This window comes from Gopherus evgoodei, unplaced genomic scaffold (genome assembly GCF_007399415.2).
Source record: "Gopherus evgoodei ecotype Sinaloan lineage unplaced genomic scaffold, rGopEvg1_v1.p scaffold_44_arrow_ctg1, whole genome shotgun sequence".
Lineage (NCBI taxonomy): Eukaryota > Metazoa > Chordata > Testudines > Testudinidae > Gopherus > Gopherus evgoodei.
In genome coordinates this window covers 1,203,641-1,220,823 of record NW_022060065.1, presented here as the reverse complement: position 1 = coordinate 1,220,823, position 17,183 = coordinate 1,203,641, and the positions used below count along the sequence as shown (strand labels likewise).

The 17,183-nt window shown below is 40.8% G+C and overlaps 1 protein-coding gene across 21 annotated transcripts in view; it reads left to right on the top strand.

Moving 5' to 3' along the window:
• The window catches only part of PTK2 (protein tyrosine kinase 2), a 430,903-nt gene that overhangs the window by 235,748 nt on the left and 177,972 nt on the right, over nt 1–17,183 (top strand). For all 21 annotated transcript variants that reach the window (XM_030546389.1, XM_030546388.1, XM_030546386.1 and 18 more), the window contains 2 exons: nt 7,788–7,867; nt 9,192–9,254. In XM_030546389.1, the coding sequence (XP_030402249.1) occupies nt 7,788–7,867; nt 9,192–9,254 (143 nt within the window). The remainder of the gene's footprint in view (nt 1–7,787; nt 7,868–9,191; nt 9,255–17,183) is intronic.

Below are 17,183 nucleotides of genomic sequence, written 5' to 3'. Positions count from 1 at the left end.
ACTGGAGACCACTCTTTCTGGGAATCTGACATCAGGAAGGGACCAACATCACCTTCGCCCAGAGCTGTGAGCCCAGATAGCAGATCCAGAATCTCCTGGGCCAATTCATGACCTTATAAAATTGTGTACCACACTCAGGACTGTTGATACCCTATGCCTTGGGTCCTCCTCTACCTTCTCCTCCCGCTGGCCTTACGGTGACCATGGGACTCATACATGCAATATCATGAATTAGTAAGGTCTCATATAGTCCCTTCCCTCCCAGAGATCTGCCAGAGCTCCCTGCAAGGAGCCCATGGGAGAGAAGGAGGAAGAGCCAGATCCAGGAGTACTGCTGGTGCCAACAGGAGTATCATCATCATCATCTTTTGATAAGGCAGTTGTTTCATCCTCACTTTATCTGCCAAATGACCACAAACAAGTTTCAGGAAATATTAAATAGTGTTGCAAACCCTCCATATTCTTCTGGAGGAAATCGAAGAGACACCTCACAGACTCTTTGATGTCTTACAGAGTGTGGGACCTATTAGAGTGGCACTCCTCATGAATGAAGCCATCCTAAAGCCTGCCAAAGTCATGTGGCATACTCAAGCCACCTATGCGCTTACTCCCAAGAGGGCAGAAAGGGTATTTTGTCCCAGTCAAGGAAGCAGAATTTTTGTTCACACATGCTGCCCCAAACTCTTCAGTAGTTCGAGCTGCTAACTGAACGTAGTAGGCAACAGCACACAGGGTCTGCATCTTCAGATAAAGAGGCTAAATGGTTGGATCTCCTCAGAAGGAAGGTGATTACATCAACCAGCCTCAATTCCAAATAGCCAATTATGAGAACTTGCTTTCAAAGTATGATTATGCCAACTACTCTGAATTTTCAGGATTCAGAAACAAGCTTCCTTAGGATAGTGCACAATTTCAGGTCCTTATTGAGGAGGGTAGAACATCCCTACAGTAGATGCAGCTGAAACAGACTCAGGGTCAGTGGTGGCTGCTATCATTATGAATCACAAATCCTGACTTTTCTCCTTGGGATTCCCCAAAGAAGTTCAGCCCACTATTGATGAGAATAATTTATTAAACGAAAAGACTGAAGAGTCGTTACGCTAACTGAAAGACTCTAGAGCAGCTTTCCACTCCTTTGGGATATGTGCACCAGCACCAAAGAGGAATTATCACAGGCACCCTTATAAGTCTAGATCATCACCACAACTGCTCCTACAGCCAAAGAGGATATGAACCACTATGTAAGTAACAGGATGCAGAGAAACAGAGAACGCTTCTCCTTCCAGCCACAACCTCCTGTCAAGAATAATTCTGATGGAACCTCGAAAAGCTGCAAACTAACCTAGATACCATGTCCTTCCACCTCTGAAATTCAATTTGGTGGCCATTTTTTCTATATGTGAAAAATAACAGACAAATGGGTTCTCAATATCATTTGTTTTTGCTACACCATAGAGTTCTCCTCCCCCTACAAAACTCCCTTCCCTGTCCTTTTTCAGGAACCAATCTCATGAGGTGATACTCGTTCAAGAGATAGAATCTCTACTTCAGTGGGGAGCCATAAAGCTGATACTACCTCAACATCAGAGAAAGAGATTCTATTCCCTATATTTCCCCATCTCCAATACAAAGGCAGGATGGAGACCCATCTTAGACTTCTAGCAACTCAGCACCTATGTCCACAGATTGAGATTCAGGATGGTCACTCTGGTATACATAATTCTGTCCCTAAACAGAGACGACTGGTTCATGGTTCTCTACCTGAAAGAAGCCTGTTTTCATATGGACATCCACCCCATCACAGGAGATTTCTGAGGTTCACTATAGGTCGAAACCATTATCGATACAGGGTGCTCCTCTTTGGACTAGCAACAGTACCTCTGGTGTTTATGAAGTTTCTTTCATTAGTGGCAGCATGCTTTCAATGCCATGGCCCAACAGTCTTTCATTACCTAGACAAGTGGCTGTTGACAGGGAAATTTCATCAGGAGGAACTGACTTCAACCTCATCTTTGCTCAGTCTTCAGTTTCATTGGGAATCTGTGCAAACACAGAGAAGTCCATTTTAGTTCAAAAGAAGAGCATTGAATTTATTGGAGTAATTCTGGACATTCTGGAATTTATTGGAGCAATTCTTACCTCTCTTTGGACAGATTCTAATCAATGAACAGTTTATTTAGTCAACTCCGAAAGACCGCACAGGTGTCAGTTCATTCATGCTTTATCCTCCTGGGTCACATGGCATCCTGTACCTATGTCCCATCTTTCACGAGAGTTCAGCTTCACCGTCTACAGGTTTAGCTTCGGACAGCATAAGTGCCAAACATACACAATATGGACAAGTTAGTCACATTCTCACTCCCACCCCTGAATGTGGGGCTCTCTAGCTTGATGGAAGAGCAGGGAACATGTATGCATGGCAGTTCCTTTCTCTCAGTCCACTCACCAGTTGTGCTGGTGGTATGTCAGCTTTCAGGAAGTAACTCACAGCATGTCTTATATTAATTTAGATGAACTATCTGGACCCAAAGAGTCAAAGATATTAACATAACTCAATAACTGCCCAATATTAAACAGGACTCCGGGTTTGATATACTTGAGCAGCATGGCAAACGCACTGTTAAAAATCATTTTTACCATTTATTAAAGATATAGAAAACAAAGGAAAATCCGTTAAAGCATTTGAAAAGTGAAGCATTAAGTAAGGCTTAATTTTTACAACATTCCTCATTCTCTTTCCTATTAGCTGGAGAGAGTTTTTAGAAAGAAACCCCCTTGTTTGACAGTCTGTTAGATGGTATTAAAGATGGTAATGACCATCCTTTTGAGGAAAAGAGACCAAGTTAGTTGAGGTGGGCTAAAGCTGTCATTGCTGCTGTTAAAGTCTGATCCTGTTTCTTAGAAAACAAAACAAGACAAACACACAAAATAGGAGAGAAAAGAACAGCAACGATTAGAAAATGCAGTTTCTGTCTCTGTTGTTTACTTTTATGTGCAATCTCACTGCTGCAAAAACACAGGCACCATGCACAGTCTTACCAGCCACTCTGAAACCTGGCAAACTTGCATCAGCATCAATCTATTTAAGGCATTGCATTTAGTTTCCTTTTTCTGGTCACAGGCTTACAGCAGTGTTGCAAAATATACAGTCTTGGCCGACTAAGCCAGACTCTTATTAGATAGAAGGAAAAAAGAGAGGGATAGGAAAGAAAAGAAACAATGTGGGGAAGGAAGAGAACACAGGTAGGGGTGTGTGTATGTGTGTGTTGGAGAGAGGGGTATATGGTCTGGTTAGGACAATCCTTAGGAACAGGATGCAGAAAGGCCAAGGTCCCAGGAGATAGTAGGGATGTCAGCCACAATGGTGAAGCTCTCTCTGTCCTCCTCTTTGAAGGAGGCAGTACTGCAGTAGCCTCCATCTGTATTTTTCCCCCAATGTCTCTTCTTTTTTTTTAAGAACCCCAAAAAGGCATGTTGGGCAGAATAGTCCAATTCTCTCATTATTTTGTATACCTAATTCCCAAAACACCAACTTTGATTCTTCAGACTCACACTGTCTTGTTTACTAGGCAAGATCTTAAGAATCTTTGAAAATTATATCAGTAGGCCTTTCTGTTTGCATGAATGCAGTCTTTTTGTCTCTTTCTTACAACTTTTTCCATCAGCATTGATGATTATAGGTTATTATGACACTTCATGAACTTTCACTCAATTTTTACAGTTGAACTCATTAGGGTAAATTTGTAAGCCTGATTATCACAACAGTCTACCTGGGAAAAGTTAAGCCAAATTAACTCAAGGTTTGACTTTAAAGCACATTGCTTTTGAATAAATGTCCATATGAGGTTAAAAGTGGTCTTAGTTTGCTTTAGCTTAACTCACTTCCTGATGAGAGCATTCACACAAGGGTTTAATGCACTTTAACTAATGCATTTTAAATTCACACCTTCTGTTAATTTACTTACCTTTCGAGAGTGTCCCCAAGTAGACATGCCTTCAGAGAACAGCAGGCATCATTCAGTTCTGTCCAGTTCTTATCTATAGATGCTGCAGAGACCACATATGGTAATAATGTGGGTAGTTGAGTTTCAGATCCTGGTTTAAATGAAATGGGTGGTGCTGAAGTTTTCAGTGATAGGTGCTTAACTTTAGCATTTACATCCCTGTTGGTCTACCAGAATCCAAATCTAACTTTCTAATTAGGTTCATTTACTGAGCCCATCACCATAGCATCCAGTAACACCCCAGGTTTACAAATAAACAAGGGCCTTATCTATGCAAAGCTTTCTTTCTGAAAAATATCCTACCACTGCTAATACAGGGGCAGCTCCACCTGAAGTAAAAAAAAAAAAAAAAAAAAGCAAAAGTTTTAGTGTGGACAAAGGGCCGCCAGTATGTTACCACCATGTCATGTAGACTAGCTGTGAGTAGTTTTAAATGACAACAGTGCTTAACTCCAAGAGCTGTCTTGTCCACCCTAGGGTTCCCACCATTGCTACTGCTAGTGGGACTACAGTGATGTGAAAAATTTCAGCAAATGCTTAGTGTATACACAGCCTGTGAAACTAGCACCTGTGTGAGGTTTTCTTTTCCATTCCTCCCCAGAGGGTAAAGAGGTAGAAGGTGTGTGCATGCTTATCAGTTGAAAGCTAATGTGCTCCATGTTGCTTAGTAGAAAAGCAAGACTGAAGAAGCGAGCTACATTTGAACTGGAAAATAGTGAAGTTTATTGTCATTCAAATTTCCTGAGAGAGTGAATTCCACAGTCCAGGCCCAGCCTAGGATTACGATACATCCGGATTTTACTGGACATTGTCTCTTTTTGGAGGCTCCATTCTCTGTCCAGATGGATTTTTCAAATAACAGGAAATGTCCAGGATTTTTGAAGAGTTGACATTGCAGCTCAGAAAGAGCCGATTGGTCCACTTCCTGACTGGTCCCTCCCCTAGCTCCACAGCTGATGAGTCCATTCCCCTGCAGCCACCACTGCTGTATCTTGTCCACCCAGGCACCACCTTCCAGCCCTGGGGAGGGCGGGAGGTCCTATAGGGAGGCACTGACTGACAGCTGTCACTGCGTCCTGGACTTGCGCCTGCCACCGTAACAGGGAGTGACCTGCCCCCCACCTCCAATGAGTACCCCCACTGCAAGGTAACTCCTGCAGCAGCCCCAATTGTACTCTCTTCCAGCTCCCCCTCCCCGACCCTGGCAGAATCCTCTTTTTGGGAAGCTGAAATATGGTAACCCTAGTCCCACTCAACCATCCACCTGAGAAAAGTGTCTCCTGCACACACGTTTGTCTCTTGGTGTAGACAGCTTCATTTTTCCTAATTGTTGTGGAGCTGTTGAGGGTAGGTGAGGGAGTTTTATAGTTAATCTGGACTCAGATTTAGAGGCTTTAGAATTCACTGTTGCAGCAAGCTCTTTGCAGTGTTTTTCTTTACCTCCCAGCATACTCTGTCTTGTTAAGGTTGAACTTCAGCCATTGATAAATTTTGAATGGGTGCTTTTTAATCAAACCAGAATTATACGTAAGTATTTCTTAAGGTTTAATCGCTAATGAACTCTCTTTCACATAATTAGGTCCATGATGTTGAAGTCCCCTTTGTGGGAAATCTGCTTCCTAGTTACATTAATAGTTTTATTATGCAAATGAGTGGAATAATACATCTGCCACACCTTAATGATATGTACAAATTCGTCACCACTTCATAGTGTAGAAGAGAATTTGTATTACATCAGTGATGTGACAGACAGTTGGTAGCTTTGAATAAGGGGATAAAACAGAGAGAGAATTCCATAAAGTATTTAAAAGTAAACATAATTGTATAATCTTGGCAAATGTATAGATTATGTTGATTTTATAATGTTGCTTCAGCTGATATGTGCTTTCACAGAAGAGTAGAATGTCAAACTCCATAAGTTTCACCATTTGTCATCTTCAAACGAGTTAAATTACAGTACTTAATCTTGAAGAAAATACTGTAATAGACAATTATCCTTGGCTCTTGTATGATTATTTTTTAATTGAAACATCAGCATGTAAAAGATGAGATATTCTTCACTTAGAGCAATACATGTTTATCAGGTTAATGCAATATGATGTGTTTTACAGTAGCTTAATGGATTTCCTTGTGCTTTTTAATTAATAGCATAATAAATTCTGACTTCCTGGGAAATGCATCACTGAAAGATTTTACAACCTTTGTAATGACCAGATAACTTTGTCCATATTTCTTTACAGAAGTCAGGTACACTTTTACAAATTATAGTTCAGAAGAACTAGATAGACTTCACATTCTTCTACAAATCTAAGATTTTGTATCTCTAAAATGTAAGCATTTTGAAGATGTGAAGCACTATCAATTCTAAGATTAATAATTCATTCTTCATATAAACATCTCAATTTGTGCTATAATTCATTGTATGTGCATTGCGTGCACATATACATAAATTTATATTGACAAACCATCCTTCAGGGTAACAGAGCTATTTACACTTTTGATGTTAAAATCTCTTCCTGATATTATGTGTTTAGTATTTGTTAGAGTTATACTGAGAAGGATTAAGAGTTTTTTGTTTTGTCAAAATATTGAGCACTTGAGCAGTTCAGACCTAAGAGGCTTTTCTCTGACATTGCTGAAACAATCACAGTAATTCACATTCTCATCTTACAAAATCCATAAAGGTGTCTGTTTTTCCAGAGCTGTTTTCAGTGATCAAGTTGCTGCTTCTTTCCTTGTTGGAATTTTTTAAAAAGAGAATTTCATAGTAGTACGATTTTCAAGTATTTTTTTTCTCTCCATAGCTGGAGGGTTTGGCTCCTCACACTTCATAGTGTCTTAATGTTTTATCTGCAGAGAATTCATACTGATTTTGTGAGATGACAGTTTTTGCATATCAACAGACCATGGCATCACAGTAATAGGATTGTGAACTGATTACAAAATTAAACGCAATCAGCTGTGAAAATAAAAGTTCATATTCACTTTTATTTAAAATGTGTGTCTTTAAAGAATACCTTTCACGTTGGAATAAGCCAAAACATCATTTACACAAAAAAATCTTGGTCAGTAATTTTTTGTGTTCTATTCTTTTTTATGAAAGATGTGTATTTCTTTGTGTGAATGGTGTTTGTATATAGTTGGTATATTCCAGTATAAAAAGCATTCTTTAAAAATTAAACTTGGCTGACGGTGTACTGAATGTATAGGTGATCACACGCTGATGCTACTTATTATTTCAAATGTTTCTCTACACAGATGTTGTGGGTCAAATTTTCGCAACTCTCTACATGTTTATTACCTATAATAAGCAGGCATATGTGTCTAGTGTACATGCATAGTTACTGTGATTGCACATGCAAAATTACAAGGCATGCATGTGTATCACAATTGAGCGTGTGCAGTCACGTTAATTGTGAGCTCAAATGTCACAGCTATGACATCTAGGCTCCCTGTGACTATTTTGCTTCAAATTAGTAAAGTCTAATGTAGGTAACAGAGACAGAGATGTGGCAAATTGCATCAAAATTGGTGTTGAAAGAGAGTGCCTACAGGCATTCAGCTCATATATGCATATGAGAAACATAAGAATAGGTTTTTTTCTGTTTATACACTATGATAGTCTGATTCCCCCCTCCCCAACATTATTTACTCCTAAATACACATATCCAAAGTTGCTTGGACAATATTCAAGCATATAGTTAATATGATGGACGAACGAAACAACCTTCAGTAGCATTGACGTTGTGCTTATATGACACAAAACTACTTATTTTACCATAGGTGAAAAATGATTATATGTTAGAAATAGCAGATCAAGTGGACCAGGAAATTGCTTTGAAGCTAGGTTGCCTTGAAATCCGGTAAGTTGAAAACTGCACATTTTGTTTCTGATGTACTGTATACATTCATTTTGAAGCTGCTTTTAATTCATATTTTTCTTGATTCTCTTACCACTATAAATTAGTAAAATATTGTTAGGAATTATGAAAACTAATTTATCATTTCAAAGAAAAAATTATCAGAATATATTGTAACTAATTCCTAATGGTTTGTAAATTACAGATTCATTTTACAGATCAATTAACTGTCTTTTTATATTGATTTTATTTGTTCCATATTAGCAACTAAACAGTTCGAAGGCCTAAAGATTAAACTGGAATATTCAAAAGAAAATAAGTCTGAAATGTATTTGCTAGCAGATAGTGTCACATCCTCATTTTTCTATTAATAATACAGATGAAGAATTAGTTAAAAATAAAACACTGCTGCTTTTTCTCTCTGCACTTGATGTTGAAGATTTTTAACATGCTAATTTAAGAATGCAAAATATTTTTCCAGAACAAAGTTTCTGAAAGGGAAAATGAACTGATTTTGTGAGCTGAACTGATATTTTGTGTAGCCTTTTCATTTCCAACTGATAAACATAAACGCTTGAGATACTCAGTGTATGTTTACCACATTGAGAATCTTGAAACAGTCACTCCTTAAACCTTTTGAAATATATTTTTGCTGTTTTATGGAGAATCTCAGGGCTAAGATACCAGTAATTGCTTTAGTTCTGCTTTTGTCTTGCAGAGCAAGACTATGACAGTAACAAGATCATTAAGACATGAATGGCAAATCGAGTGTTATAGAGCAAAGGAAAAAAATGCAGGTTGAACAGTAATTTTCAGAGTTTAAACAAGATTAGGACTACCACTAGTAACAGGAATACCAATAACAAGGATGTGGCACTTGGGTATTGTGGGTAAGGGCTTGAAGTGTTTTCTCTAGCCTTAGTGGCAGTCTTGGAAGAAGGGAAAATTCTATTTACCTTTTTTTAGAAAATGTAACGGATAGAACAACCCAGTATCCTGGGCACTTTTCTCTCAGACAGCTTCTACTCTCCAGTATTTTTGCGAGCACATTGTGGCTGTCTGTTTTTCTTCATACTCATCATGGTGCTACTAGTATTATGTTATTAGTATAGCATTCTGGGATGTCTCGTGCATGAAAAATACTTTAATCAATTAAAGTCTACTCTGGTGTAGTAGTGTAATAGTATGTCAGTGAACACATATTTAAAGTCAGGCTGCAAATGTGTTTTCAGTGGTAGGTCTCTGAAAGCTCTGAATGCACTTATTGTAGATTTAAGGTGGTTCATCCAATAATTATTGCTTGCAAATATTTTTTCCCTGACTTTAGGAGATCCTACTGGGAGATGAGGGGCAATGCACTAGAAAAGAAGTCCAACTATGAAGTTTTAGAGTAAGTATTGCATTTCAGTTTGAGGTTTGAGCTGTTGCTTGTACAGGAAAATGAAGACTAGTTTAGTGAGAAGGCAGCACTGCTGCCATTTTTTGTAGTGAGGTCACAATAGTAAGAATGTTATTTTTATCTAGACATAACATTTTATCTAAAATAAAGTGTGAAATCTTCAAACCTGATAAAAATTCAGACCTTTGAGTCTATAGAGGTGATGAGAGCTCATTTACCGCTGTATGACTAAGACAAATTGGCTTGTTAACAGTTTAAACTTGCTGATTTGTAGTATCATAGGTTTCAGTCCTCTATCTGTATTCTGTTAGTGCTTGTGGGATAAGCTAGTCTAGTCCTACAAATTTAACAATTCTTTGTACAAAAATGGATTTTCTGTGTATAATTAAATTAATCAGTCACAGGACTAATTTACACAGAGTTCTTTAATTACTTATCTGATACTTGAAATTTAAAATCTAATGATTTATTTTCCCTTGGCTTCTGCTAAGTGTGTTTTACTGAGTTATGATCTTGGGGTCAATAAACATATAGTGTATCCACCACATATTCCAAAACTTAAAACATCCAAGAAGCATCCTGATAGCAAATCTAATTTGTAGACTTAATCATACTGTATAGTAGATGGCTTCAATCCAAATGTGAACAGAGTGCTTGAAAAGCTTTTTATTCAATTCCAAAGGAGACAATTGATGTTTGTTACAACTCTGTTAAAGGTCAATTTTGTTTTCATTAGCTTCAGTGGAATAATGTATCAACAAATGCTTTAACTAGTTATTATGCTTTGCTGCTAAAATCCTTGTGGGATAGACAAGACAGAGTATATTGCATAAACAAGCTTAGGTTAACAGCTCAGTTTCAGCTTTCCAGTTTTTATTTTAAAATAAAATAAGATAAAGTGAGCTAATTCAGATAAAAGTTTGGTACTTGATCATATGAAGGTAGGGTAGAAGATTCTTTTAAGGGCAATTAAATTGTTGTTTAGGACTCATGAGGAAATATACTGTTTTTGTTTGCTTGTTTTGAAACAGGTTAAAAAATAACTTCCAGCAGTTATATCCAGTTGATATGAGAATAGATGCTCCACTGTTAAGTTACCTTCTTTCAAGGGACATATGCCAGGGAAAGCAGGCTATGCTGTGAACAAGACTGCAAGGACATTAGTTCTAATAATGCAGTGGCAGAGATCTAACCATACTGAACACATAGTTTGGAGTCAAGAATTCCTGGGTTCCAAACTCAGCTCTGCCTGAATATTATGATGATTTATTATTAAAATATGTGTCTCATTATTTTCAAGGACTTTGTTCTATTTGTGTAGAAAATGTTATACTAACACATATCAAACATACTTAAATATATATATAAATAACAGAAGTATGTGTGCAGTACATACATATTAAATGTAATATTTAGGGCTGTTAGTCTATAAGGTGCTACAGGACTCTTTGCTGCTTTTACAGATCCAGACTACCACGGCTACCCCTTTGATACTTGACACTTTATATTATTATTTTGATTACAAATGTTTGCACTGTAAACAAAGATAAACAAAAGAAACAGTATTTTTCAATTTATCTCATACAAGTACTGTAGTGCAATCTCTTAATTGTGAAAGTGCAGATTACAAATGTAGTTTGTTTACATTTACAGGAGATAATGCTGCCCGCTTCTTATTTACAATGTCACCTGAAAGTGAGAACAGGCGTTGTCATGCCATTGTTGTAGCTGGTGTTGCAAGGTATTTACGTGCCCTATATGTTAAATATTTGTATGCCACTTCATGCTTCGACCACCATTCCAGAGGACATGCTTCCATGCTGATAACAGGTTCTGCTCATCTAACAAAACAGTACGGACTAATGTATGTTCATTTTCATCATCTCAGTCAGATGCCATGAGCAGAAGGTCGATTTTCTTTTTTTGGTGGTTTGGGTTCTGTAGTTTCTGAATTAGAGTGTTGCTCTTTTAAGACTTCTGAAAACATGTTCCACACCTCATCCCTCTCAGATTTTGGAAGGCACTTCAGATTCTCTTGGATCAAATGCTGTGCCTGTCTTTAGACATCTCATCTCATACCTTCTTTGCGTTTGTCAAATCTGCAATGAAAGTGTTCTTATATCAAACAACATATGCTGGGTCATCACCCAAGACCGCCAAAACACAAACTATATGGCAGAATGTGGATAAAACCATGGAGCAGGAGACATAGAATTCTCCCTCAAGGAGTTCAGTCACAAATTAAATTAATGCATTTTTTTAACAAGTGTCATCAGCATTGAAGCGTGTCCTCTGGAATGGTGGTCAAAGCATCGGGCATACAAATGTTTAGCATATCTGGCATGTAAATACCTTGCAACACTGGCTACAACAGTGCCATGTGAATGCCTGTTCTCACTTTCAGGTGACACTTTAAATAAGTGGGCAGCATTATCTCCCGTAAATGTGAACAAACTTGTTGGTCTTAGAAATTGGCTGCTAAGAAGTAGAACTGAATAGAGTTTGTCTCTGAAGTTTTACATTTTTGTTACATAACTGCACTCAAAAATAAAACAAAGTATATTTGTAAGTGGCACTTTCATGATCAAGAGGTTGCAGTACAGTACTTGTAGGAAGTGAATTGAAAAATACTGTTTGTTTCTTTTTTACAGTGAAAGTATTTGTTATAAAAAATAATAAAGTGAGCCCTGTACATGTTTTATTCTGTGTTGTAACTGAAATCATTGTATTTGAAAATGTAGAAAAACATCTAAAAATACTTATAATAAATATAATTTGGTGTTCTGTTATTGTTTAACAGCGTGATTAAAACTGCAATTACTCACAATTAATGTTTTTAATTGAGCTAATTTGTTTTAAGTTAATTGTGTGAGTTAACTGCAGTTAATTGATAGCCCTAGTAATATAACATTTCATGTGGAAAGTTGGAAGTGTGGAAAAGTACAGGGCAGAGCAAAGAGGCAGTTGGATTAGTTCAAAGTCAGTGATCATCAGTAGAAATTTATCCCCTTTAGGATACATTCAAAGAGGAAGGAATAGAGATATGCAGTAAGAAATGTTAAGAGAGAGAAAAGATTATAGAATGTTGTTAATATAAAGGAAGTGAATGTACTGGTGACGTGGAGGAAGGCTGATACATTGTCACTTTCTTAAAAGGAGGATAAATGGTGAGAGTAATGACTACAAATGAGTTATTGAGGGGGGGGGTTGGTCGAAAGAGTGAAAGGCAAATTTGATAGATTTGTGAGAAAGTGAGCAAGAAAGACCTAAGGAAAGGCAGTGGATGCAGTTTTCTTAGATTTCAGCATGACCATCAATAAGATGTTCCAAAGTCAGTTACTGGACAAACTTGAAAGTATAAGCATTGGTATTTAGGTTAGTAATCTTGATTGAAAACTAGCAGGGGGACATTTTGGTGCCAGCAAGATCATGGTGCCATCCACCCTGGAGGCCTTTGCAGGGGCTAGGGACCTGATAATCCTCCCGGTACCCCCAATTCCAGCAGGACAACTTCCAGCACCAGGGAGTTCATTGAGCAGAATGGAGCAGGTAGCCTTGAGCTCCTGTCTGGCACCAGGTCCTCCAGTACCGAGTGGAGGGCAACTGGCCCTGCTGATGTTGGCGAAGACTTCCCCACTCTGGCACTGATCACTGGACCTCAGCCCTAGCCAGCAGAAGTGAGGGACACTGGCCTCCCATGGACTCTCCAAGCTCACATGTAGTCAGAGGTGGAGTCCTGCACCCAGTCCAGGGACTGTTATGAGTACCCAGTATACATCCCACCAGATGCCAGTGCGGGTTCCCCCCCGGGCACCTGGCCCAGAGGACAGTGGCCTGTGCCTGTCCAATGGCCATTTTGGAATCTGTGAGATTTCCCCCTAGTACCAGGACTGCCTTCCCGCTGTTTGTACTCAGTGGTGTCTGAGAGAAGAGCCCCACCACCACACCATCCGGCACCTGACTTGGACTCTGGTACCGAGCGCAAGAACCAACACACAGTACTTAGGCCAGTGTGATATGGTCAGTGCAGATGTAGAGGAGGAAGGCAGGCTGCCACCACCTCCTCAGACGAAGCTGTGTCAGGATCGAGCAGCTCAGCGCCACAAGATGACTTTAGAGTTCACCAGGAGCTATTGAAAAGGATGATTTTGAATCTTAGAGTCCTTTGGGAGATATGACTATAATGTTTGGGACTCCATGGCAAAGTTTAAAGACTTAGTGCCCAGGAGTTCACTGTTCTAATGGAGGAAGGGAAGACTATAGCCAGGCGGCCCTAGACACAACTGACATGCCAGCCAGAACAATGGCATCAGCTGTGGTCATGGGAAGGTGCTTCTGGCTGCCACCAGAGGTTCAGCAGTCCATTCAGGATCTTCTGTTTCAGGGAATCTCCCTCTTCTCTGAACACATGAATACAAAACTGCATGGCCTGAAAGATTCCAGGGCTACCCTCAGATCCCTGGGTCTCTACTCCCTGGCACCTTCGAGGAAGCATTTCAGACCTCTCCAACTCTCTGCTCCACCACCTCACCAAGACATGTTTAAAAAACAGAGATGGGGTTATAAGCACAGGCAACTGCCCGTTTCAACTTCAGCCTTGCTACTAGACATGCACAAATATCCGGGAGGCCCAAAGCAGAACTTTTGAAGGGGTTCCCGAGGGCATTATATCCACCAGATCCTGCGCCCCCCCTTGTTTTCAGTCCAACTCTCCTACTTCAGCCTGGCATTGTCCCTCATCAACTCAGATTGTTGAGTGCCAAGCATGGTCCTTCAGTTTTCTTCCACCTGTCCCTCCCATCCACCCCCATCCCCCTTCAGGGATCCTTTCTTATGAGCAACTTCTAGTCAAGGAAGTGCAAACTCTGACAGTAGGGGCTATAGAGGAGTTGCCTTGGAACTTGAGGGGGAAAGGATTTTACTCCTGCTATTTCCTAATCCCAAAGGTCAAACGGAGTCTTCAACTCATCTTAGACCAGTGTCTCCTCAACAGTTATCTCAAGAAGCTGACGTTCCACATAATCTCCCTGGCTTCCATTATTCCCTCCCTGGATACAGGGGACTGGCACGCCGCCCTTGACTTAAAAGATGCCTATTTTCACATCTTCATCTTCTGGGGCCATTGAAGGGTCCTCAGATTTGTCGTAAACCAGACCCACTACTAATGCACTGTCCTCCCCTTTTGGCCTGTTGGCAACCCCCTGGGTTTTCAGAAAATGGATGGCGGTTGTGGCGACTTTCCTGAGAAGGCAAGGCATTCAAATTTACCTTTATCTCGACTATTGGCTGATTAAGGGCCAGTCCAAGGCCAGATCAAAGCCAGCATCAGTCTGGTCCAAACTACCTTCCATGCCCTGGTCCTATTGATAAATGAGCAAAAATCAATTCTCATCTCCGTCCAGAGGACAGAATCTATCAGTGCAATGCTCAGTTCTGCTGAGGCCAGAGCCTTCCTCTCAGAGGCTTGCTTCCAGACAATGTTGGCTGTAATATCCAAGGTCCAGGCTCAGCCCATCACAACAGTCCATTTGTCCCTCCGACTTTTAGGTCACATGGCCATGTGCACTTCTGTGGTTCAGCACGCAAGACCGCACCTCAGATCCCTTCAAGCTTGGCTGGCCTCGGTATGCTCACCACCCTATCACCACTTAGACTCGGTGCTCACTGTTCTTATCCTGGTCCTCATCTCCCTTGATTGATGCATGTGATCCCTCTCTCACCCCTCAGCCATCAGCATCCCTAATTTTGGACACATCTGATCTGAGTTGAGGGAGGGCCCACCTCAGGCACGTCAGGACTCAGTGCCTGTGGTCCCAGGAAGAGCTCTCTCTGCACATAAACATCAGAGAGCTCAGAGCAATCTGCTTAGCGTGCCAGATGTTCATACCCCAGATCACAGGCAAAGTTGTATGAGTGCACATGGACAACATGGTAGCCATGGTTTCCATTTACAGACAGGGAGGAGCGTGCTAATCGGCCCTGTGTCAAGAGGCCATTCACCTGTGGCATTTCTGGCTGAAACACTCCATTCACCTCAAAGCTTCCCACCTTCTGGGAGCCTGGAACGCTGACAGGTCTTTCTCTTCTCATGACTAGTGGTTCCTTCACCTAGAGGTAACCAGATCCATCCCACAGAGATTGGGATTTCCCCATGTAGACTTGTTTGCAACCAAGCAGAACAGGAAATGTCAGCAGTTCTGCTCACTATGTGGGAACAGCCCAGGCTCTCTCTCAGATGTCTTCCTACTCCCATGGACAAAGCTCCTGGTCTTTGTTTCCCCCCATTTCTCTGGTATACAAGGTTCTTCTGAAAGTTCAGTGAGACAAAGCAAAGGTGATCCTGATAGCCCCTGCCACACCAATACTGGTTTGGCACACTACTGGATCTGTCAGTAGCAATTCCACTGCCGCTCCTACCTCTCCCGGACCTGATCTCGCAAGATCAGGGTCATTTGCTTCACCTAAACCTCAAGGCCCTCCAGCTGACCATATAGAAGCTCCATTGTTTAATCCAGTGGAGCTGGCCTGTTCAGAACAAGTCCGCCATGTCTTGCTAGGTAATAAAAAAACATTTAGTAGAGCAACTTACCTAGCCAAGTGGAAGCTTTTCTTGGTGTGGTCTTCCCAACAAGGCTTCTCACCAACTCAGTCACGTCTCCAGTCGGTGTTGGAATACCTGCTTCATCTGAAACAACAGGGCCTAGCCACTTCATTGATCAAGGTGCATCTAGCAGCAATTTCAGCCTTCTACCCTCTGGTGGATGGTAGGTCAGTCTTCTCACATGAAATGTCCATTTGCTTCCTTCAGGGTCTAGAGAGGCTTTACTCTCAAATTTGTGAACCTGGCCCTCCGTGGGACCTAAACCTAGTCCTGTCGAGACTCATGGGTTCTCCTTTTGAGCCGCTGGCATCGTGCCCTATGTTGTATCTCTCCTAGCTATTACCTCAGCCAGGAGGGTCTCAGAAATCAGGGCCTTGACATCAGAACCCCTGTATATGGTATTCTTTAAGGACAAGGTTCAACTCTAACCCCGCCCAGTGTTCCTCCCAAAGGTGGTCTTACAGTTTCATAGTAATCTTCCTGTCCATTTTCTTCCCAAAATGGAAGAAGAAAACAGAGGAGCAGTGTCTCCACACACTGGATGTTAAATGCACCCTGGCCGTCTACATTGAAAAAACCAAGCTGTTCCATAAATCCACACAGCTCTTTGTGGCAGTAGCACATAGGATGAAAGCCCTACTGGTTTCAGCCCAGAGAATTTTGTCCTGGATCACTTCCTGAATTCATATGTGCTACGAGCAATTGGGCATCCTACTTCCTGCCATTTTGACAGGCTGTTCAACAAAAGCTCAGGCTTCATGAGCACCATTCCTGTCCCAGGTCCCTGTTCAGGACATTGGTAAGGCAGCGACCTGGTCATCAGCACATACTTTATCCTCCTACTGTGCCATCACCCAGCAGGCAAGAGATGATGCCAAGTTTGGTGGAGCAGTGTTACAATCTGCATATCCATGAACTCTGAGCCCACCTCCTCAGGTACTGCTTGGGAGTCACCTAACATGAAATGGACATGAGCAAGCACTCGAGGAAAAAACAGTTACTATTGTTTTTGTAATTGTTGTTCTTCAAGGTGTGTTGCTCATGTCTATTCCACAACCCACCCTTTTATTCCTTTGTTGGCGTTAACTGGCAAGCAGGAACTGAGAGGATGAGAGGCCAGTGGGGCCCGTATACCAGCACATGAGTGCGCGGCACCAGAGGATGCTAGAGCTGGCCCAACGGCTACCACTAAGGGTAAATTCTCTTGTGTCTGTGCACGCACTGCATGCTCACCTAATGTAGAATGGATATGAGAAACACATCTTGAAGAACAACAGTTACGGAAAGGTTAGTAATTCTTTTATTCACAAACTGTGCTT